The sequence below is a fragment of the Equus quagga genome, chromosome 13, assembly GCF_021613505.1.
Source record: "Equus quagga isolate Etosha38 chromosome 13, UCLA_HA_Equagga_1.0, whole genome shotgun sequence".
In the NCBI taxonomy this organism is placed as follows: Eukaryota; Metazoa; Chordata; class Mammalia; order Perissodactyla; family Equidae; genus Equus; species Equus quagga.
Genome location: NC_060279.1, coordinates 88953408 through 88977534, shown reverse-complemented (window position 1 = coordinate 88977534; position 24127 = coordinate 88953408). Strand labels below are relative to the sequence as shown.

General features: G+C 56.5%; 1 protein-coding gene across 1 annotated transcript in view; it reads left to right on the top strand.

Annotated features, from left to right (window-relative positions):
* MED25 (mediator complex subunit 25) overlaps window positions 1-24127 on the top strand; it is a 35257-nt gene that overhangs the window by 2693 nt on the left and 8437 nt on the right. Inside the window, exons 4-19 of the mRNA XM_046682144.1 lie at window positions 3941-4039; window positions 4337-4502; window positions 4812-4974; window positions 5101-5231; window positions 5528-5615; window positions 5708-5901; window positions 6345-6473; window positions 6917-7002; window positions 7075-7132; window positions 7277-7384; window positions 9328-9516; window positions 9878-9949; window positions 10073-10291; window positions 10578-10758; window positions 12977-13217; window positions 23913-23968. Of these exons, the coding sequence (XP_046538100.1) occupies window positions 3941-4039; window positions 4337-4502; window positions 4812-4974; window positions 5101-5231; window positions 5528-5615; window positions 5708-5901; window positions 6345-6473; window positions 6917-7002; window positions 7075-7132; window positions 7277-7384; window positions 9328-9516; window positions 9878-9949; window positions 10073-10291; window positions 10578-10758; window positions 12977-13217; window positions 23913-23968 (2180 nt within the window). The remainder of the gene's footprint in view (window positions 1-3940; window positions 4040-4336; window positions 4503-4811; window positions 4975-5100; window positions 5232-5527; window positions 5616-5707; window positions 5902-6344; window positions 6474-6916; window positions 7003-7074; window positions 7133-7276; window positions 7385-9327; window positions 9517-9877; window positions 9950-10072; window positions 10292-10577; window positions 10759-12976; window positions 13218-23912; window positions 23969-24127) is intronic.

Genomic DNA, 24127 nt, shown 5'->3' with positions numbered 1-24127 from the left:
TTAAATGGCCCTTCCCTGATTCTGGCAAGCAGCCACTTGCTCCCTCCTCTGCCCCCGTTACTCCCAGGTGTTCCCCTGTCACAGCCCCACACCTCTGGACTGTGAATGGCCAGGACCCTGCGTGTTTCTCCTGCCGTTTGCCTCCAGCTGGGGCCTGGCACCTGGGAGGCCTCAGGAGACCCTGGCTGAGGAGATGAATGAGTGAAAGCTGTGGGGAAGATAATCACCAAGAAACCAGACGATCTGGTGGGTGATTGGGTGTCAGGAAAGGCAGTCAAACCACGTTATTTAAAACTTTCCAGGGCAGGGGCTAGCCCAGTGGTGCAGCGGTTAAGTTCGCACTTTCTGCAGCTCAGCAGCCTGGGGTTCGCCGGTTCGGATCCCGGGTGTGGACATGGCACTGCTTGGCACGCCATGCTGTGGTAGGCGTCCCACGTATAAAGTAGAGGAAGATGGGTACGGATGTTAGCTCAGGGCCAGTCTTCCTCAGCAAAAAGAGGAGGATTGACAGTAGTTAGCTCAGGGATAATCTTCCTCAAAAATAAATAAATAAATAAATAAAATAAAACTTTCCAGGGCACTAGGAAGATAAGAGGGAAGTGCTTTTGAATCCTCGCATCCCATGTGGGGTTCCTTCCCCCGAGTCGGCCTAGAATACACTGTGCTTTTACCCAGATGGAAAAGCTCTGTCTGCCGTGCCCGCCCTTCAGAATCCTCCCCACCAGACGATAAACATTGAAGCCATTATTTAGCACTCATAGTCGTTTATCAGGTCTAAGTAACCATTTAAATTCAGCTTCTGTGACATTCTGGGCAGCCTGTGGCAGATCACAAACGAAGTCAGCAAGTTCTGTTCACACTTGGAGAAACCTTGTCTTCTCCCGGGCCGACCTGATTTCAGAACAAAGCATGCGGTGTGTTTGAAACATCCTTGCTTTGGGAAGATTCGTTTCTGAGGCTACGTTCCCTTTCTTCCCAGAGAGGCGGTTTTGTCTCCCTCTCCTACAGCTAGTGCCCCAGAATCCGACAGGAGGGAGACAGAAGGAAGACAGCCCCGAGTGTCTGCCCTGCGGCATGTGACGGTCCACTCGTCATTCACTCATTCATTCAGCAAACATTTGTGGAGCAAACTGTCCAAAGGTCCTGAGGAGCCGGGACAGGGGATGGGCAAGGTCTCGGCCCTCTTGGAGCTGGTGTTTGTGGAGGGCGACAGGCTGGGTGGGGCACCGGTTGCTGTAACTGTTGTCCGTTTTGACTATTCCCTTCCGGGGCCTTCAGGGAGCCATTAGCTTGTGAAAGTGGGTGGTGGAGACTCAAGGGGGTGACTTGGGGAGGCTGAGAGGCCGAGGACCCCCAGGAGTCACAGCCCACCAGGATCACCCAGGGCCCTTCCGTGTCATTTGTATGTTACTGTGTGTTGACAACATCGACGGGTTTATTGGGAATTAAGGTTTCTCATAAACTTGATGATATCCAAAGCATATTTTACAGGTCGCCCTTTTTTTTCCTGCTTCCCATTTTCAAGTTTTTCTCATTTCTTGGACAAAATATTTGTTACATGTCTCTGAGCTCATAACAGACGGCTTACGCTCAACGTTCAATAAGAAAAAAGCACATTTTAGGATCTCAAAGTAGTTAATTGATCCCTTTCCCTCGTAAATTACTTTTCCAATATTGGGGTGAAATTCGCATAGCAAGAGTAATGATTTTAAAGCGGACAATTCAGTGGCATTTAGTGCATTCATGGTGTTGTGCAACTCTCACTTCTATCTGGTTCCAGAACATTCCCATCACCCTAAAAGGAGACCCCGTGCGTCTCCAGGGGCTCGGACTGGACTCCTGGGTCTGAGGGAGGAGGGCTAGAACTGGATTCCTGGGTCACAGAATAGTGACAAATTGTTTGGCCAGCTCTGCAAGTGTGAAGCACTTGCTCCCTGTCTCTGCCCCACCCCCACAGCCCTGTCCCCAAGCCCCAGCCATGAAGATAGCGGTTCGATTTCTTCCAGAACAGGGAGCTGGCAGTCGGGGGGTCCAGGGTTGGTTCATTCATGGGGCCTGCCCCGACTCTGGGGTGTGAAGATACCTGTGCAGGGGGAGAGGAGTTCTAGGAAGGGGGCAGTGGTAGGGAGCAGGGGTGTGGGCTCCGTGCCCTCAGAGAGGAGGGGAAGGGGCAGCGAGCGCACAGGCAGAGGGCCGGAAGCCCACAACCGGAAAGAGCTGGGGACGGACTGAAGGGGTCAGCGTCAGGGCTCTCGGCCAGGCTGCTGGTGGCTCACTTATTCAGCAGGCACTTCCTGAGGCCCTGCGTGTCCTCGGCCACAGCCGAGAGGTGGCTGAGAGGTGGCTCAGACCGCTTGGTCTCCCTCCCTGAGGGCTGCACCGGCCCTGGGGCGGGAAGGTGAGCTGTGAAGGGAAGCTTGACAGTCACAGTGTCGGTGACGTGATGTGATCGAGGGTGGGGCCTAAAATCAGGTGGCAGGTGGGGAAGGCTTCCTGCAGGAGGATGACTCTGGGCTGCCAGTCATGGTAGATAGGCAGGGTTTCCACCCAGGCGAGCAGAAGGGCGTTTGTGGTCATGGGGCGGACGGCACAGGCAGAGGCCTGGGCGTGTGGCAGGTCACGGAGAGCAGGGACACTCGAGATGTTCCAGAGGATTTGCAGCCAGAGAGGGATGGAGTGGGAGGGTACGGAGGGCCCTGGATGCCCAGCTGAGGGCTTGGTGTTACTCTGGCCTCGATGGACTTGCAGCCATTTGTTTATTTAACACTCATTTGTTTATTTCCCAAGGTCTCCCTCTCGCCAGACTGTGGGGGGCGGGGCTGGGGGCAAGAGAGGCCTCAGACCCTGTCCCTCTTTGTGGGGGGAGATGGGTACTGACACGAACACAGGGGCCACAGGGCAGGGTGGCGGGGCCCAGTCTGCACAAAGTCCCCTGGGGCAAAGGGTCGGCCTCAGGACCACGTGACCTGAAGAAGCCACAGCTGCAGTCCAGCAGGGCCTTCCCCACGCCCCAGGGCACGGACGCCGGGGACCCATCTGTAGATCGGGGGAGGAGGCACCCGAGTCTGTGTGTGTGATAGTTCTGTCAGGTGTCCGCAATACCGTACTGGAAACTGGGTGGCTTAGAACAGGAGGAGCTTGGTGTCTCACAGTTCTGGCCCCAGGAGTCCCAGATCACGGTGTGGGCAGGGCTGAGCTCCCTCTGGATCCGGTATGCGGGTCCTCGCCCCCTCTTCCAGCTCCTGGTCCCCCCACATGTTCCTTGGCTTGTGGCAGCGTCACCCCGATCTCCACATGGTCTTTGCCCTGTGTCTTGCCACCTCGTCTTCCCTCTGAGCCTGTCTGTGTCCCAGTTCTCCCTTTTTGTAAGGACACGGGGCGTAGTGGATTAGGGCCCACCCTCCTTCAGCAGGCCCTCCTCGTAACTGGCTCATCTGCCAAGACCTGTTTCCCAATAGGGTCCCATCCTGGAGAACTGCAGGTTAGAACTTGAACCTGTCTTTTTGAAGGGACACAGTTCACCTGTAACATTGCAGGAGGACAGAAGAGGCCTCCGTCCTGGGCTGGGAAGGTGGTGAGGCCAGTGCTGGCTTTAAAGATGGAGCAGAAGGCCCAGAGAGGGGAGGCGCACAGGGATTGCGACATAGCATGGGATTCCTTGCATGGTGTCTTGGGTCCTTTCTCTGTTCCATCCTCCGATGGGGCCTCTTGCCAGAGGGACTTCCTTGCAGGAGATGAATGTCCCCTGTCCTCGTTCTCTGGGCCTGGCGCTGTGCCAGCACTGGGAATAGCGCAGGGAACTCAACCATGTCCCTGTTGTCCCAAGGTGCACAGTCCAGTGGGGGAGGGGACGGCACAGGGACAGGCTCAAGTGGGGGCTGGGGGGTGGCAGCCCTGGGCTCCACAGGGGCCCCCGGGGGCTGACCTCCTCGCCCTGCAGGTTCATGGGCGGGGGCGGCGAGAGCTGCAGCCTCATTGCCGAAGGCCTCAGCACGGCCCTGCAGCTGTTCGACGACTTCAAGAAGATGCGTGAGCAGATGTGAGTGCATCTGGGCGGGCCTGTCCGGCTCCGTCCACGCTGGGGAGCGGGTGGGCCGTGTGTGCCAGCACTCGGGGCCGGGAGGCAGGTGTCCCCTGGCCTCAGTGTCCTCAGCGGGAAGGGGAGCCAGCTCCAAGCCTGCCTCCTGCCTCCCCTGCCTGCTGGGTGACTTAGAGCGTATCAGGACCCTCTCCGAGCTTCAGGGATCTTGGCTGTAAAATGGGGGTGTTCCTCCTGGCATCCTGGCGGGCAGAGTTCTTGGACCTCTGCTGCTGCGGGGTCTCCGTCCCTTCTCAGGGCCCCTGTGGCTGCCTGCTCCACATCTGTCCTTGTCCCTGGCAGCGGCCAGACACACCGCGTCTGCCTCCTTATCTGTAACTCGCCCCCGTACCTGCTTCCCGCTGTCGAGAGCACCACGTACTCTGGGTACACGACGGAGAGTCTCGTGCAGAAGATTGGGGAGGTGAGGACCCCCGGGTCTGAGGGAGGAGGGGCAGGGGGCCTGAACTCCTGGGTCTGAGGGAGGAGGGGCTGGGACTGGACTCCTGGGTCTGAGGGAGGAGGGCTAGAACTGGATTCCTGGGTCACAGAATAGTGACAAATTGTTTGGCCAGCTCTGCTTACTTTTGTTGGAAGAGCTATAACCCAGAATCCCCTGGGGTGGCTGTTACAGGTCTTGTGGTTCCCTGTCCCCAAGCCTGATGGGGATTTGGTTTTGGGGTCTGGGTTGGCACCTGCAGCCTTGTCCTGACGGCTCGTTCCCCTCCTTCAGCAAGGCATCCACTTCTCCATCGTGTCTCCCCGGAAGCTGCCCGCCCTGCGGCTCTTGTTCGAAAAGGCGGCTCCCCCAGCCATGCTGGAGCCGCTGCAGCCACCAACAGACGTGAGCCAGGACCCGCGGCACATGGTGCTGGTGCGGGGGCTCGTGCTGCCCGGTGAGGCCCGGGCATCGGTGGGGCGACGGGAGGCGTCCTCCCGGCTCCCGCTCACTTGATGTTCCTTCCTCTCTCTCCCCATCACACCCCTTCTCTCGGGCTCGGTCATCTGTCCTTGGCTCGCAGTTGGGGGCGGCTCGGCCCCAGGCCCCCTCCAGGCGAAGCAGCCCGTCCCCCTTCCTCCGGCTCCACCCTCAGGCGCCACACTGTCAGCAGCCCCCCAGCAGCCTCTGCCCCCTGTCCCCCAGCAGTATCAGGTATGGACGTCCGCAGGAAGGGGACACGCTCCTGGGGCATGGGGGGGCCTTGGTCCCTTGGGAGAGGTATAGTTGGAAGTTGGGGCCTGGAGGGTGACGGGAGTCTCCTTTGGGACGTTGGGACGGGGTGGGGGACCCTTGGGAGATCACATCCGCGGGGAGTGGTGGGAGTCAAGAGCTTCCTCGACATTGGAGCTGGGGCAGCTGTGCCTTGTGCAGGCGTGGGCGGTGTGACCCCCATGGGACACCAGGACGGAGGTATGTGGTCCTCACCAGTCTCGCACCTCTGTCCCCAGGTCCCTGGGAACCTGAGCGCGGCTCAAGTGGCCGCCCAGAACGCGGTGGAGGCTGCCAAGAACCAGAAGGCTGGGCTGGGCCCACGCTGTGAGTTCTGGGGCGAGGCTGTGGGGCGGGCGGGGGCGGCCCGGCCTCCGTCCACACCTGTGCCCCACCTCTTCCTCTGCTCTTTCCCACAGTCTCGCCCATCAACCCTCTCCAGCAAGCCGCTCCCGGAGTGGGTCCCCCCTTCAGCCAGACCCCAGCCCCGCCACTGCCCCCAGGGCCCCCTGGTGCCCCCAAGCCGCCCCCCGCTTCTCAGCCCAGCCTGGTCTCCACGGTGGCCCCTGGCCCAGGCCTGGCTCCTGCTGCACAGCCTGGGGCCCCCTCCATGGTAGGTGTCTGCACGCCCGCTCCCTCCTCCGGGCTGCCCGGGGCTAACAGTGCTGCGGAGGCGCGGTTTGCCTTCCTGAGGGGCCACGGGCACGTGGAGCTTGTGGGTCTGAGCCCTTGGGGCTCACGGGGCTCATGCTACAGAACACGTGTAGACTCCTGGGTCTGCGGATGGAGTCCTGGGCCTGGCGGCTTTGGCGGGGTGAAGACTGTTCTTGGGAGCCCGAGAGGTCCTGGGAGGCCAGGCCATCCTGGCACTGAGCGTCCCTAATCCTACAGGGTCAGAGTGTTGGTGGTCCCAGGGACAGCTGAGCGGTGTCCTCAGGAGGGTGTGCAGAGGAAGGGAGCTTCGTCCCATTCTTGCTGGTCTGTCCCTCTCTCAGGACAGCCCCTCCTGGGAGATGCTCTGACCCTGCTCCTTGCCCTCCTTCCTCCCCCTGGCAGGCGGGCACGGTAGCCCCAGGTGGGGTGAGCGGCCCTTCCCCGGCCCAGCTGGGCGCCCCAGCCCTCGGTGGGCAGCAGTCAGTCTCTAACAAAGTCCTGGCCTGGAGCGGAGTCCTCGAGTGGCAGGAGGTGAGTGGCTTGAGGAGTCTCTGGGCACGTGGATCTCATAGGGCCGGACTGGCAGGGTGCGGGGTGAGGCCAGTGCTCCAGGGGCTCATGGGACTTGTGGTCCTGAGGATAGTCCCAAGGAAGCATGGGATTTGTAGTTCAGGACTGGGGAGGTAGTAAGAACTGTGTTGCAGGTGAAGAGCCGAGAGAACCCTCGGATCCTGGATAAAACGGGCCCAGGGGATTATGGCCTCTGGGGGACAGAGGGCTAGAGGAGGAGCCCCCACATTTGTGGAACTGGAAGGCTAGAGGATTGCAGGATTGATGGTCTGGAGGAGGGGCCCAGGGCTCGTGAGACTTGAACTAAGGGCCATTCTGAGCTTTGGGGCCCCCACGAGAGGATGGGGCGGGGGGCCTGAAGCTTGGAGCCCTTCTCACTGCCACTCGCCCTTCTTGCCCCTCAGAAGCCCAAACCCGCCTCCGTGGACGCCAACACCAAGCTGACGCGCTCACTGCCCTGCCAGGTCTACGTGAACCACGGCGAGAACCTGTAGGTGACGGTCGGGGGCGGGGTGGGCTGGGGTGTGCGCCCTCCTGACACCTCTCCCGGCATCGCCCGCAGGAAGACCGAGCAGTGGCCCCAGAAGCTGATCATGCAGCTCATCCCGCAGCAGCTGCTGGTGAGTGGCAGGCGGAGGACCGCGACCCCTGCCAGGCGCCCTGCCCCTTCTCTCCTGCCTCATCCCTGCCCTGCCCCCTCCCGCCTCCTTTCTCCCCTCCTCGCTTCCCTACCCAACGCGCTGGCTGGCCTGTGTCTCCCCCAGACCACGCTGGGCCCGTTGTTCCGGAACTCAAGGATGGTCCAGTTCCACTTCACCAACAAGGACCTAGAGTCCCTCAAAGGCCTCTATCGCATCATGGGCAACGGCTTCGTGAGTCCGGGCTGCGTGGGGCCCTGGGGTGCTGCCCCTCTGTCCTCTGGGCCCGAGGGAGCCATCCGTGATGGTGGGGTGGGCCTTGTGAGCTAAAAATGTGTTAAAAATGGTACAGGGTGTGACAGGAGCAGTCAGGAGGAAGCCGTTGGGTCCGTCGGGTTACTGGGCGTATTGGTGTCCTGGGGCTGAGAACGACAAGTTTATCTCTCAGTTCTGGAAACTGACAGTCTGAAGTCAGGGTGTCGGCAGGGCCTGCCCCCTCCGTGGGTTCTGGGGAGGACCCTGCCTCTCTTCCTGCAGCTGGTAGCCCCAAGCGTGCTTGACATCAGGCAGCCAAAGTCCCATCTCTGCCTCCACCTGCACGTGGCTGTCCTCTCTTTGTCTGTGTCTTCACGTGGCGTTCGCCGCCCTGTGTGTGTCTCTGACTCCTTATAAGGTCTCCAGTCATTCGGATGAGGGCCCACTCTAATGGCCTCCTCTTACCTTGTCACATCTGCAAAGTCCCTATTTCCAAATAAAGTCACGTTCACAGGTGCCAAGAGTTGGAACCTTACCGTGTGTTCTTGGAGGACACAGTTCAACCCACAGCACTGAGGGAGGCCTCTCTAAGACTTTATTTTTATTTATTCATTTTAAGACTTTATTTTATTTTATTTTTGAGGAAGATTAGCCCTGAGCTAACATCTGCTGCCAATCCTCCTCTTTTTGCTGAGGAAGACTGGCCCTGAGCTAACATCTGTGCCCATCTCTTTCTACTTTATACGTGGGACGCTGCCACAGCATAGCATGCCAAGGGGTGTGTAGGTCTGCATCTGGGATCCACACCGGCAAACCCCAGGCCATTGACGTGGAATGTGCGCACTTAACCGCTGCGCAACTGGGCCTGCCCCAAGGGAGACCTCTCTAAATAGGAACAGATCTCTAGCGGTTGCTGTCAGAGGGTGCCTGAGACCGTGGCCACCTGACAGCTGGGCTCGAGATTCAGGGTGGCCCCCACATGGTGCCGGCTGTCCCCGGGAAGCTTAGCAGGCCCATCCATCAGAGTGCCCCCATATGGCCTCCCCGTGTGGCTTGGACTTCCTCACATCATGGCATCCTGGGTTCTGAGAAGGACGCCCCAAAAGCGAGCATTCAACGAGTAGGCCTTTATTTTTGACACAGAACAGGACGTCCAGAGGGGGGCAGCTATCGGGGTTAGTTCTGTAGTCCCCTGACGTCAGGCCAGGATCTCTGTGGTTCTCTCAGCATCTTTCTCGTGGGCACAAGACAGCTCTGGAAGCTCAAGGAATCTTGCATAACTGGATGGGGGAAGGCGAGGGGGAGGTGTGGCATCAGCCACATGTTCTCGTTCTTTAGGAAAGCACTTTCCCACCCCCCGGGCACGCTTTTCCCACATCTCCTGGGCCAAACCCCGGCCACTGGGCCTCCCTGGTTGCACAGGAGGCTGCAAGGGAACAGGCGCCCACGAGTGCACTGGGGCCTGGACACGTCGCTCCCCTAAATGGAACAGGGTTCAGTCATGGTGTCTGCCACCACCGTTGCTCATGCGCTTCCGGTGCCAGCTCTGGAGGGAGGCCCCTTCTCTCAGCCATGGACCCTCCCAGGGGCCCTTGAGGAGGGCAGCCCACGGGGCGGGGGTGGTGGGTCAAGGTCAGAGTGCTGGGACCCAGCCCTCTGTCTGGGGCACTTCCTCCCCTCTCCCTCCTGGCAGTCAGCAGGAATCCCGGCCTCGCTGTGTCCCTTTGGGCACCCAGCTCTCCTCTGAGCCCCTCAGTTTCTGTCTCTGGAGCAGCCTCAAGCAAACCTCTAGTCTCCTCAACCTTTTACAGCAGAAACCGTGCCACCCCTTGCTTTCGGGCTTCTAGAACCTTCTAGAACCAGGAGGGGGTGAGATCCCTCCTCCTCTAGGATATGACTGGTTCTGATTCTCTCCCTGCCAGGCGGGCTGCGTGCACTTCCCCCACACGGCCCCGTGCGAGGTGCGCGTGCTCATGCTGCTGTACTCGTCCAAGAAGAAGATCTTCATGGGCCTCATTCCCTATGACCAGAGCGGCTTTGTCAACGGCATCCGGCAGGTCATCACCAACCACAAGCAAGTCCAGCAGCAGAAGCTGGAGCAGCAGCGGGGGGTGAGTGATGCTGCCCCCCCACCCCGCCTACCTGGGCCCCAGAGCTCCCGGCCAAACCCCCCAGGGGTCCCATGGGGCTCCAGTGCCGGGGCCTACTCATCTCCTGATGTGGCCCCTGCCCCGTTCAGGCCTGTCTGTATATTTTCTCGCAACGTTTCTCTCCCTTTTCAGTGTCCTCGTCGAATATCCAAGACACAGCTTCTCTTGGGAACTGGGAATGTAAAGTTTACTTCCCAGACCCTCCACTCCACAAAGAAAACCTTTCCAGCTCCCTACAGGTTCCCCTTCAGGGCTCAGACCCTCCCCGACGTGGGGAACCCCCTCCCCCAGTCACTGACCTGTTCCCTTTCTCCCCACACAGATGGGGGCACAGCAGGCGCCTCCGGGCCTGGGCCCCATTCTGGAGGACCAGGCAAGGCCCTCGCAGAACCTGGTGAGTTCAGGGCCAGTGGGGTCGGGGGCAGGGGAGGCCCCAAGGACACTGTCGTGCTGACCCGACCCTGGAGGCCGAGGGGTCCTGGGGGCCGTGTCCCTCACCCCCGTCTCTTCCCACCAGCTCCAGCTCCGCCCACCACAGCCCCAGCCTCAGGGCACTGTGGGAGCTTCTGCGGCCACCGGGCAGCCCCAGCCCCAAGGTGCTGCCCAGGCCCCCCCTGGCGCCCCCCAAGGCCCTCCTGGAGCGGCCCCCGGCCCGCCCCCTCCTGGACCCATCCTCCGGCCCCAGAACCCCGGGGCCAACCCCCAGCTGCGGAGCCTCCTCCTCAACCCACCGCCGGTGAGCTGGGGGCGTGGGAGCCTGGGCCCCTCGCCCTGACGGTTGTGTTCTTCCATCTCGGAGGAGGGAGGTTGGCTTGATCAGCGGGTGTGAGTAGAGCCCCGCTGAGGGCTCCAGGCCCGCCGGCTCCTTTGAGGTTTATGTGGGCTTCTGCTAAGATTCCTTTAAGAAAGACCCCGGCAAGCCCCTGGATCAGGTGTTCTCTGAGCAGCTTTTGTGCCAGAGGCTGCATGGTGGGGTGGGCTCTCTGCTGGGGGCCTCTGAGCTGCTGTCTTTGTTCCCCCAGCCGCAGACCGGGGTGCCCCCACCCCAGGCCTCCCTCCACCACCTCCAACCGCCAGGGGCGCCTGCACTGCTGCCCCCACCACACCAGGGCCTGGGGCAGCCCCAGCTGGGGCCCCCGCTCCTGCACCCGCCTCCCGCCCAGTCCTGGCCTGCACAGCTTCCCCCACGGGCTCCACTGCCAGGTAAGGGGCCCCGGGGGAGGCCGGGGTCTGGACCGAGTGTCCCAGCAGCCCTGGGGCTGGAGCGCCGAGACCAAGGGCTCCTGGGAGGTGAAGTTCTGGGATTCGAGAATAGCGGGTTCCCCGTGGCTCTTGGGGGTTCTGAGGCACATACAGCCCAGGGGACCAAGGACTTAGGGGGCGAGAGCTGTCCCCCTGCCTCCCCTCTGGCATCCTCTTGGGGTTTCTGGGAAACATGGTCTTAGAGCCAGAGAGGTGTTTTGGGGGATGGGCTCCCAAAGGCTCGTGGGAAACATATTTGTTACCAGATGGGGTCAGAAGGCGCCTTCGATGGGTCCCCCCAAGGCTTCCTGGAGAACTCAGGACTTGGGCTCCCAGAGGAGGAGGGAGGAAGCAGGCCCAGGGCCCTCCAGGGCCCCAGGGACTACTGGGAGATGCAGTCCCTTCCCCACTGCCCCCCAGGTCAGATGCTGCTGAGCGGGGGTCCCCGAGGCCCGGTCCCCCAGCCGGGCCTGCAGCCCAGCGTCATGGAGGACGACATCCTCATGGACCTCATCTGAACCCCCGACACCCAATAAAGTTCCTTTTAACACATGCCCCGGCTCCCGTCACTGACGTCCCCAGGACTGGGCAGGAGGCGACCAAGGCGGGGAGACATCTCTGTCCTTGTTCCCGCTTCAGCAGACATCCCTGAGGCCCCGGGCTGGTGGCGCCAGGGCTTCGGCAGTGAGGCAGGCAGTCCGGTGCGCCTGGCTCGGGGCCGACAAGGAGGCAGGCAGGCAGAGCTCACAGGACCGCGGGCTCTCCTGGGGGTAGAGATGGTGCCAGCCGGGCCCAGCAGAGCCTCGGAGGAGAAGCAGGGGGCGAGTGGCAGTCTAGGCTGTGGAGACAGCACAAACGGATGCTCGAAGGCAGGAGAAAGCTTGGGGTGTTCAGAGGAGCAAGCCATCAATGCTTCTGGAGCGTGAGCGTGAGGGAGGGAGCGGTTAGAGAGGTGGGCAGGCGCCGAGTCGGGAGGGCGCTCAGGTTCCGAAGCAGGCGGCTCAAGGTTTGTCCTGGGGACGCCAAAGAGCCAGGAGGCAGGAGCAGGGGGCGCCTCGGTGGGCTGGGTGTCACAAAGACCCCTCTGGGCTATGGTGTGTGATGGGGCGAGACAGGAAGGCAGGAAGGAGGCTGGGGTGATGGTCCTGGAGAGAGGGGAAGCCAGAGGAGGGGTCGGGCAGAGTCCGGGGCAGGAGGGGTGAGGCTGGGGACTGGCGTGCCACATGAAGGAATTAGGGGTGGGTGGGGCACTGAGGTCTGTCCAGAGGACCTGGCCTGGGTGCTGTAGATGGTGGGGAACTGGGAGAAGGAACCAGCAGTGAGTGTTAATGATCAGAGGGCTGTCCACATGACGTGTGGACAGGACGTGTCCTTAGGGGACAGTGGACATTTGGTGGTTGAGGCCGCAGGAGAGGACGAGCTCTCACGTGGTGAGAGGGTAAGCCCCCGGTCCCAGTCAGAGACTGGCCATCTGGGGCTTGGATAGGGTTGACAGTGGGGCTGTCCCCAAGATGAGAATCCAGCAGGGAGCAGGTTTGGCATGTGGTGTGGCGAGAGACCGGAAGGATGTCCTCAGAGAGATGTCCCCGGGGCAACCGGGTAAGCTGGGGGGTCTGCGTGCAGGGGCGGTCTGGCCTGGAGGCAGAGTTGTTGTCTGTTGTCAGACCCTAGACGAGCGTTTCTCAGTGTGGTCCACGCCTGGACCACCAGCATCTGCGTTGTTTGGGACGCTGGTTAACATCAGATCCTGGGCCCTGTCCCAGGAGAGAGGTTGCAATCTGGTGGCCCGTGGGCCACTCTACAGATGACTTTTGTTTGGCCTTCCCTGTGTTAGCATACGTGGCATTTTTTTCTGTCAAGTTAGTAGTAAAAATCAGGATAATTTGTGCGCGCACACACACACACACATACAATCTGCAGTCTTGGCTTCTCTTGACAAGTCAGAAGATCTGGCACCCTGGGCCCGCCCTTCTGCCTGGCCACAATGGGCTGGAGCTGCCCCTCTCCATGGGGCGTGTGCTCTCTGGTTCGCCACAGTCCGCACCACTCCCTCTTGGCTCCCCCACTGTGAGGCAGAGGGTCATTGCCGTTGTCACGGGCTCGCCCTGTGCTTGTTCCTGTCTGCGGTAGCATTCAGAGGCAAGTGAAATCTTTCTTGTACCCATGTCTCTGTCAAAAGCGGCAAAACGCAAGAGAGAACGAGAGGGCCACGTGTTTCGAGAAAAGTGGGAGCGAGCCTATTTCTTTGTGGAAGTGAAGAGCATGCCAACGTGTTTAATATGCAAAAAAATCGTGTCTGTGTTGAAAGAATACAACCTGAGACGTCATTACGAATCCAAGCATAGTAAGAGCTTCGACCAGTACACGGAGCAGACACGAGAGGCGATACTCAACGAACTGAAAAAGGGCCTCAAGTGTCAGTAGGTTTGCTTCGGAAAGAAAGCAAATAACAGAAATGGCGAGGCTGCGGTACACAGTTCCAGAATAACGTGGAAAGAACTACCCGGGCATGAAATCCTTCTGCAGACAGCGAGTTTGAAAAGGAGCAAAATGACGGGTCCTGCACAGAAACGCAGTCTGCTAGACCATTATTTCCGTCTAACGGGCGTTTTCCTTGCGCAGCGAGTCGAAGATAAACGAGAAGGTTTACGAGCCCAGTTGCTCGAAAGAGTCGAATCAGTTGTGGCCTTTTCGATCGCTGCTCATGAACTCTGACCACCCTGTTAGCTTTATTTATTTGTGGTGTTGAGAATTTGGAGGTGACCGAAGACGTCTGTGACACGGTGTGCCAAGGCAGGCCCAACACTGAGAAATGACTTATTTTTTGTGTATTAAGAGAAACGAGAAGTTTCGTGTCGACTGGTCAGAATTCCTAAGCACAGCTGCAGACAGTTGTGGTAAACTAATGGTCTGTGTCACACGGGGATGGATCAGGACACTCGATCCAAGGTGGCAACCTTTGGCAAGGACGCACAAGTCAGGTCATTGCATCAGCCACCAAGAATCATGCTAAGAAGCGAAATGGAACACACTTGGCCGTCCTCGACACACCCCTGCACTTGGACCACGGGCGAGTTGAGGGTGAATTTGACCCGATGTAATTTACAGAAGTTCCGTGACCTGGTCATCACACGATGGTGTGAAAGAAACCTGAACTGTGGAAATCAATCTATTGGGTTCATTTCAAACGAAGCCAAAGCCACCCCTTGGTTCCTCTGAGAAGGTCGATCAAAGAGTTCTGGTCAAGGTTACGACCCTTCTCACCACAGTTTCTCCACAAGGATGTTCGCAAACAGCTCCTTGAATGTATGATCGTGTTTGCTCAGTCCTGGCAAAAATGGGGGAGCCGTTGGCAAGAAATAATCTGACTCCTTTGGCTGCAGTTGGTTTCCTGAAATGCAAGAGACGGCCCGGACCGTCTTAATCCAAGTTGGTGGGTTGGAGTTGAAGACCAAACGCCCCTGGAGCTCCCTGCATCCAGACTTGATGAAAACAAACGAACACTGTCCAGTTTGGCTCTGTTGGTTAACGTCGATCGTGTGAATGCAGACCCCAAACGGTAGTTCCTGCACCGCAGTGCCATAGGGTGCTGGTTCCTAAATGTGATTCTGTTGGGAGATCCCGACCCTACGGCTCTCTCCAGTAGTTGTCCCGAATCTCCGCATTTGCAAGTCCCCAGGCTTGTGAACAGCTGTTTTCCGTTACCAAACTGAGTCAAGTTACATCCTGCCCCCGGGTTCAGGATTCCAAGTTGAATTCTAAGCTGCCCATCCCACGGTGACATCTGAGGCCTGACGCTGACAGCTCGGGGCGCCAGGGCTGGTGTTGGCATTCCCACTTCAAATCAAAGGGGCAAAAGAGTTATGACAGAGAAAATTTTCATAGCTAAATATCTCTATTTTTTCAATTTGTATTTTTTCAATTTTGAATTTGAAATATGAACTCCAGTATCGTACATGTTTGTATTCTGTTCCATGCATTCACCCTAGTTCAGTAAAGATACAATTTGATTATATTTCTGGCCGTCGACTTTTCTTATACCTGGCTTGTTCACTCATTTATGTGGCCCGCCTGGCTCCCGTAAGCATTTGAGTTTCTGATCCTGTCCTAGGACCGTTGAGCCAAATCTGGGGGAGGGAGGGAGGCTGGGAATCGGCATTTGGAGCAAGCTTCCTAGGTGACTCTCATGCCAACGAAAGATGAGTAGGAGATGCTTGTGGTAGTCGAAGAAGGGAAAGTGTGTGAGGTTTCCCCGGCGGCATGCGTAGCCGGGGCTTTTGAAAACTCAGATGGCTTCAGGGACCAGGCAGGTGATGGAAATGTGTGAAGCGGACGGGTGTAAGACAATAGGGAATGATAGGGACTGTGGCGAACTTGGAGAGTGCTTGCCCCGCCTAATGGCATTCAAATTAAAAACCACAAATACTGTGAGGACCAAACAAAATCCGCTTGTGGGTCTCATGAGGCTGCCGGGCCGCCATTTTGTGACCTCTAGAAGAAAGAGGAGACGCGAGGACAAGGACAGAGCCCTGAGAAAGACGCATGCGTGAGGGTGGGGCAGGGAGCTGGAAGACAGGAGGACCAGGCAAGTGTGTTCTAGAAGCTGAGTGTTTGAGGAGAGAGTGATGGACTGCGTCCAAGGGCGCTGCAAGGGGAAGGGGACCAGGGCAGCCAGTGCTGTCTGCACCGGGGTGGAATCACCCAGCAGGGAAACGAGTTTGGGTCCAGGACAAATTGATCAGAAAGAAATGTTTCCAGTCACTGGTTGGCCATCTCTGGCTAGTGAGGTCCTCTTGACCTCAGCACCCAATCAGATGACCCCCAGGGACTTGTCATGACCTAATCACAGGGGCATATTCACAAAGTGAGGCAGCGGGCGGCCCGAGCTTAGCGGGATGCCCAGAGAGTGAGAAAAGATCCAGACACACAGAGGTCACCTCCACGGTTCACAATCCCATAAAGACGGTGGGCGTCAGTGCTTAACACCCATCTTAAAACCAGCCAATGCCAGCAGCAGATCTTTTTGGAAAGTTTTTCTCTGCACACAAGGAACTATGAAAGCTGCTTAGGTGTAGAAGAAATAGTGAAAATCTTAGAGGCCTTAAACTCCAGCTCCTGCAGTTTCCCCATCTGTCAGGTAGTGCCTTTCCCACAGGATTGAGCACGTGGCTGGCCCGGCACAGTTCTCTACACAGGAGAGCTGCCATTAGCCACTGTTGTCGTCACTGGCCAAAACCCACCCTTAGGAGGTAAAATGTGGGCAGACCTGCTGCTGAACGGGCCAGCTTGTCTGAGTCACCAGAGCGAGCATGAGGGTCATAATCGGTGAGTGACTGGTTGGAAACATTTCATTTTTGACCAATTTGCTTTTGGACTGTGCATCTAGAGCTGGAAGCAAGACTGGGAAATTCAGGAGAATCCTCCCAAAGGAGCAGATCTGGCAAAAGTGGCAGAACATAATTGAAAAAAAAAAATTAAGGAAAAAAATGCCGAAACACATGAATAGTTGCCAACCTGTCTTGGGTGAGAGGAGATGCCCACCTACGACCTCTGTAAAGAAAAGTTATAAGAAAAATGACACCTTCAAAGAGGGAGTGTATGTCTCAAGGTACCTAAAACTCACTAATATTTTCCCACCATCTTGGGGTTTTAAAAAATTAATCTTAAAAACGTCTTGACTTAACACACGTTACTACAGTTTCATAAAAATGAAAAAGCACTGAAGTGTGTCAAATAAAAAGTGAAGGACCCTTCCACACCTCACTCTCCCCTCTCTTACCCCAAAAACACACTCTGAGCAGAACCACTTTCCTCCCCAGAGGCAGGCAGGCAGGTCAGTCCGGCATTTGAATTTATGTGCATGCGGTTACAGACGCATTTATAGTTTCGTGTTTTTCCTAAGTGGGGTCAGTCTCTCTATGTTGTTTTTTATCTTGCTTCTTTTTTCACTTAAGTAACGGCCATCCGTCCACATTGTCCATTCCGTGTGGCTCTGTCTTGAAACGGTTGCCTTCGGTACTTTATTAAATGGACACATTTCCAATTGCACCAACCATCCAGTCTGGATAAGCCATCTGTGGATGTGTAACAAACCCCACCACTCAGTGGCTTAAAACAACAAGCGTTATTGTCTCACGGTTGCTCTGGGCACAGCTTAGCTGGATGCCTCGGGCTTAAGGTCTCTCAAGGTTGCCATCAAGCTGTGGGCCGGGGCCGCAGTCTCATGTGAAGGCTCGACTGGGGAGGGCCCATGTCCAGGCTCGCTCACGTGCTTGCTGGTGGGATTCGGTTCCTTGCAAGTGGTTGGACACAGCCTCAGTTCCTTGCTTGCCATTGGTTGGAAGTTGCCCTCTGTTTCTCGCCATGTAGGCCTCCTCATAGGGCAGCTCCCAGTGTGGCTGCCGGCTTCTCTAGAAGTAAGAGAGTGCCCAAGATGGAAGCCAAAGTCTTCATAACCCAGTCACAGAAGTGATAGCCCATCACTTCTGCCATATTTTGTTCTTTACAGCAAGTCACTAGGTCCAGCCCACACTGGAGCTGCGGGGGTAACATAAGAATGTAATACCAGGAGGTGGGGGCACGGGGGCCATCTTTGAAGCCACTTGTCACACTGTGGGCATAGTGGGCAGACTATGGGCTGTGCAGGCTTTCATTACTATCAAAAATGCTGCAAGTGGCCAGCCCTGTGGCCTAGTGGTTAATTTTGGCGTGCTCTGTTTTGGCGGCCCAGGTTCAGTTCCAGGGCTTGGACCTACACCACTTGCTGGCGGCTGTGCTGTGGCGGTGTCCTACATACAAAATAGGGAAGATGGGCATGGATGTTGGCTCATGGCTAATCTTCCTCAGCACAAAAAAATGCAGAGGATGAGCATATGCCTATTTATATGTGTTTTTTGCTCACTTATGCAGGCATTCCTGTGGGATCCATTCTTAGCAAAATTTCAAAATTGAGGAGTATGCCAATTTTATTTTTACTTGACTTTTTAAAAATGGAATTGATTTTTTGCATATAGAAAAGCTTCCTATGGTTCACACTTTGAGGTTCCAAAGTCACCCCAATGCATGGTCTCTCCCAGCTCCCTCTGGAGGTCAATTCCCCATTTCTCGTGCCCTTTCAGAGATAGGTACAAGCAGGTGGAAGCAAACAGAAATATATTCATTTTCTGGCTCCTCTCCCTGGTGGCGGCCTACTTTATTTTTTGAAAACAGCTTTATGGAGGTGTAATTGATAGACAAAAAGCATGTACTCAATGCATACAGTTTGATGCATTTGGACATAAATATACCCCTGTGGAAGCATCAGAATAATCAAGGTGGGGGACATGTCACCTCCAGGTTTCCTTGTGTCCTTTTGGGTCTTTTTGTGTGTGTGTTGGGGGGGGTAAGATCCCTTAACATGAGGTTGGCCCTCCAAAGTTCACGTGCACGGTGGAGTATTGCTGACCACGGGCTCTGTGTCGGACCGCAGATCTAGAACTTATTCAGCCTACTTTATTCTGTAGGTTACTCTTTTCCTCTAGTTCATACCAGGGCAAAAAGTTCTCTGTTCTTTTTCATGGCTGCATAGTATTCCCTTATGTGAATGCCATCATTTTCCCCATCAATCCCCTATTGTTGGCCATGTAGGATGTTTCTGGTCTTTTGGGGGCCCATTTTAAACTGCGACACAGCTGCCAAACTGCCCCTCCAAAAAACATCTGGCATACTAACAAGTGTCCCACCAATTCTCTGGTGTGGATGACACTGCATCAGGAGAGGCTGGGCGGGACATGGTCATCTCAGTGCAAGGAGAAAGGCCCCTGGGTTTGAGGACGACGGGAGGCCCACATTTTTACAATCTGGGAGTGTTGGAAACAGTATGTGCTGGAGGGCAGGTGGTGGCTGAGCGGCAGATGTGAGAGGCGCTGCCGTGACAACGATGGGAGGGTCCCAGCCCGGAGTTGATGGCCATGGTGGGCCTTGGGCAGGAGGGGTGGAAAGGGGAGGTGCTCACTTCTAATGCGCCTCTTTCTTTCCATCAAGTGAGGAGTCAAGGGCTTCTGTTGAGATTAAGCAAGAACCTGCGCCGGGGCCCCCTCTGCCTCTGCTCGGTCCATGGCCTCCGGCTCTGGCCTCTTGGTCTTTGGTTTCTCAACCTGTAGGTGGGATAATAAAATTGTCCACCTCGTGGCCTGGTGTGTGAGGATTCAGAGTTCAGAGAGCAGGTGCTTAGCATAGTGTTTAAGAAATACTATTATTATTGCTTTTCCAAGAACATCTTTTAAAATTAAGTGATACAGGCTGGCACCAGCTCTGACCACCAGTCTGACCCACTTGGGTGCGCATGGCTGAGGATCCACCAGGTTATTGTTGAGAGCCTTGAGTAGGGTGGTGGAGGCTGAACCAGCCTCTAGGAGGTAATCAAGGAACTTTATGGAAGATCAGGAGGCAGCAGTGGGGGCCCAGTTGACGCTGGAGGTCATAGATTTGCAGGTCGTTTGTTTGAAGATATGCATTGGATGCCCGCTAGGGGTTGGGGCTGTAGCAGTGAAAGGATGGCTGTAGGCCCCGCCCTCCTGGAGGTGGCAGGGAGTGGCCGAGTGGCTCACCATGCAGATCCGGATTTCTGGGGTCTGTAAGGTGAGGCTGCGACAGGCCGGCCCTGCGAGAAGGAGATGGGACCCGACAGTTCCGTGCTCAATGCAGAGTCCCTGCTAAACCATCAAGGGTCATCCTTTGAGAGGAACAACTGAGGGAAGGGCCGCCAGATAGCGGGGACAGTGTGGCAAAGGCCTGGAGGCTGCAGAATACAGGGCACATGGAGGTGAGGGGACAAACAGGATTAAAGAGCGCTGTCCCGGTCTGCGCGTGTGGTCGATCAGATGATGTACGTCGGCAAATCCGTAAATCTCAGCGGCTTAGCCAGGCTTGTGTCCCTCCCCCGCTCCGTGACAGTCCGATGTGGGTCCGGCTGTCCCCTGGTGGCTCTCCTCCAGCAGTGACTCAGGGCGCGCTGCTTCCAGCCAGTCACCGTCACCTCCTTTCCGGGGGTCCTTGGGTTCCAGCCCTGGAAGGGGCAGTGGCGCAAGGGGGTGAAGTGCGCATGCGGGTGCTTACCTGTCTGGGACCGGAAGTGACGTCATGACGCCATGCCGCTCACGCTTCCGCTCCCACTGGTGAGAATCAATCGTCCTGACCTACTGCTGGGGAAGCTGCGACAGGTGGTTTCCTGGGGTGACCCGGAAGCGGAAAGGGGGTGGTGGACGTTTCCCACGGCCTGTGTAGAGGCGCCGTGGGGGTTCTGGGGGGACGGACGCTTAGACCTAGAGGGCTCGGTGAACAAGCTGGCCGGGCTCCTTGTCCTTAGGAGACACAAATATTACAAGTCACGATGAGCGAGTTTGAGGAGGAAAATGTGGAGGTGGAAGAACGTGGATCAGGCAGACCTTTTTTAAACAAACATGATTTTGTAATTGGAAAAACAAAAAACAAAATTCCAGGCAGAGATCGCCTTCCTCCTGTTTGGTGGTAGAAAGCGTTTTTATTTGTCCAACTGTCTTCGTGACCTCGTCTGTGTCACACACACACCCAACCTCTATGTACTCCCAGTTCGCCCTTTTAGTAAACTCAGTCGGTGGTTAAACACTAGTTGGTTAAACGGGATTATTGGAAAAGGACATTTCTATATTAGGACGGGCTGACTTATGCGACAATAACAAGCAACCGCCAAATGGCAGTGGCTTGAAATCGCGCAGGTGGGTCTTCTCACTCGTGCTCCGTGGGTGCAGCCGGTGTTGATAGATCGGGGACAGTGCCAGGTGGCGTGGGACAGGCGCCCACAGCTCTGGTCTCGCACAAATAGTGAAACACGCCGCGCTGAATTCACAGACGTCGTTTTTGCTCGCATCTCATTGGCTAGAATTTGTCACCTGGCCCCACTCAACCACAATGGGGTCAGGAAGTGCAGTCCTTTCAATTGCCGGCCAAGTGGGGAGTTAGAAATACATGGCAAATAGCACGGATGACCGGCTAAACACTTGGAACCTTTTATCTCGACCAGGAACGTTTAAACTGACATTCATCTCGATAGGTAGGACCAGGAGCTTTTCTGTAAGTCTTGGTCTTCCAGGTATCTTAGGACATCAGATTCCTGTATAAAAAGCACCCACAAACCACAACGAGTCATCTATCCTTTCCAGTTTTTTTTTTTTTTTTGAAGTGACTTGAGAACCTAAAGACACTTATGAAGCAAACTGAGGGCTGGGTCTTCCTAGGTTTTCATGAGCTTTTCCATTCGGTCATTTACAGTCGCTTTGCAACTAATCTGGCAGCATTTTTTCTTCTTTTCCAGCAACTCACCTTCATTTCCAGTGCAGGCAACCTGGTTTGCATATAAACAAGTCTCTTGCTTTAATATTTCATTAGTTTGATAGGATTAAGTTATTATCTTCAGAACAACTGGCATAAACAGGTTGGGTAACAGACAGCTACTTTTCAGGAAGTGGGCAGCCTAACAGATGAGCGCAGAATTGCTTAGTCATAATCGTAGCGTGCTCGCCAGGGCAGCAGGTTTTGATGAAATGGACGGTGGCTTTCCAACTAGCACACCAGGTAAGCAAGATGGTTTTGGAGAGCTGGACTCTATATTTCTAATAGAATTTCAGTGCGTGCGTTCATTTCACATTCTGACATGTTTCCATTTTTCTCATGCTGGAGTGTATCCTGGCACACATTTCTCCACGCTTATACAATCCACACGTGTCCTGATGGCCTCTTAAGGATGGGAAGGCATCAGCTAGGTGGAGAGCAGGGAGGATGTAAACGAGATCAGTCTGGAGACAGCAGCAGGGGTCACACCATGCAGGGCATTAGAGGAAGAGTCTGTATTTAATTCCAAGGGCACTGGATGGTTGATTAGTGGAATAAGAGAGACAAGGTGGCAAGAGATGGTGATGGCTTGGAGCAATGAGAATGGTGAGAAATGAGGATTTAGGGAGATGAAGGCAGCTTCTGTCTCTGTGCTGCTTTCTCCTTCCTGCTGCCAGCGATGGGGCGTCCTGACGGGTGATTGACAGGGCTCTGGAGATAACTATTGATCTCTAGCTTGTGCTCTGGGTGTGAGAGGACTGACTCCCCATTTGGCCACAGCCCAGGTGCGATTAGGGGCTCAGGGCTGGGGAGCCCCGGGACAGGCGGCTTCATGGGTGGGACAAGCAAAGACCAGAAGTGCAACCTGGCCCAGGCTTCCCGAATTTCACTGGCCACTCCACTTCACTTGCTGGTTGCCCCTCATGGCCCTGACCTCTAAGGGGCTGGAGTGTCCCGGGCTCTGTCCACACACTTGCTCTGCGTGGTCTCATTTGGTCTCTGATTCAAACACTGAAGACTCCGGAAGCGGTGTCTCCAGACTCCCCGATCCCCATTGCTCAGTCAGCATCTCAAACGGAATTGGGGATCCCCCAACTGCTCCTTCTGTAGTCAGCTCCATTTCACTAAAACCTTGGCCTCACCCTTCACCCCTCCCTTTCTCTCACTCTGCACAAGTCCTTTGGGCTCCAGCTTGAAAATAAATTGTGAGAATGACCGCCTGCACGGTGGCCACTGCCTGCGACCCATTCCGTGTGTACTTCCTGCCTGGATTACGGCCACAGTCTCCTCGCTGCCCTCCTGCTTCCACTCACCCCTTACAATTTTATTTTCAACAGCAGCCAGAGGATCCTTAAAAAAAGATTTAAAGACTTCAAATATTATTTTGCAATAGGTAACATCTGCATGGGGTAAGAATTCCAAATAATCTAAAAGGGTAAACTGAGTCCCCTTTCCCCTTCTGTGGCCCCTTCCCCCGCTCCGTCTGCCGCTTCTCTCCTCAGAAGCAACTGTGGGTCCCCGCTTCTGCCGGAGACTTGTAGAGATACTGCGTGTATGATTCTATGCATCCTATGAATGGTTTAAAACGTGAGACCATATCACTCCCTTGCCAAAAACCTTTTGGTGGTTCCCCAGCAAAATGAGACTAAAATCCTAATTCCATCCCAGGGGGACAGGAACCTGCTTGTGGCCCCTGGCCACTTCCACAGCTCCGCTCCAGCCACAGTGGCCGACCTTGCCTTCCTTCCACTCTCAGGATTTGTGCCCTTGCTGTTCCCTCATCTTAGCACACTCTTCCAGCCTATGTGGAATTGCAGGCTGCCTAAAGGTCACTTCCTGACTTCTCACGGTCCCCATCCCATCGCCCTGTGCATTTCTGCTGTTTATAACACCATAGACTGCCATTGTTTTCTCCAGTGGATCTTGGGCTCTGGGAGGGACCTGGTCTGTTTTGGTCCTCGCAGTACACTCACTGCCCAGCCTAGAACTGGAAATGGTACTGCTCATGATTTTTTAAAAAGAGAAGATAACATTTAAGTCGTTACTGTGCCAAGTACTGGTCTTAATACTTTATTAACTCATTTGATCCTCAGAACTACTTTAGGTTTAGCTATGATCCACATTTAAGAAACAGGGAAGCTGAAGCAAAAAGTCTCACACAACTTCTAGTAAGCGAACACGCAGTCACGTAATAGTTGAGTGAATGAGGGAATCAATGAATGGCCCTGAGGAGGGTGGCGAGAAGTCGGGGGAGGTGCGGAGGGCCGTGGGCGGAGCGTAGGGAGCAGGGGACCAATGGGTACGCAGCTCTGGCTGGCGGCGTCTCTTGGGATCGCTGGCCCCGCCCAGGCCGCGCGAGGACCGCTGGGAGTTGTAGTCCCCTGCCCACCTAGCCACGTCACTGCCTTCAAACCTTATGGTACGATCGGTATCCCCAAACCTCGAGGAAGGTTCCCTCGCCCCCAGGCCCGTTACTCCTTCCTCCCCCCTTTCCTGAGGTCTCTTGGTGTAGCCTCCCGGCTCCGCGACTCACTTAGAGCCTCAAAGTCTCGCGGCGTCCCGACCCCCAGCCCGGGGCCAACTTGGTATCGTCCTCTACGTTCATCTACCCCCCCCCCTTTGGGATGGTCTGTCCCCCGCCCCCCCCCCCCGCCCCCCCCCCGTTGTTTCTCGCACGTCCTCTCGGTCCCTCCCCGCTGGCCCGAGCGGCCCACGGCATCTTCCAATGGCCGTTCTCCCCGCCCCCCGCGCCCTCCCCACTGCCGCAGGCCCCCCCCGGCCCGGCTGTGGTACGCGCCGGCCACGCCCCCAGCGGACGGCGTTGGTACGCGCCGCGCTCCCCCGCGCGCCGCAGTGGTTCGGCCGCGGCGACCCCTCTCCGGCGCGCGGACCCGCGCTTGGTCCAGCCCGGCCCGTCGCCCCGCAGCCGCGCGCCCGCGCCCGTCCGTCGGCGGAACCCGCAGCCCCCCGTGCGGCCCGCGCC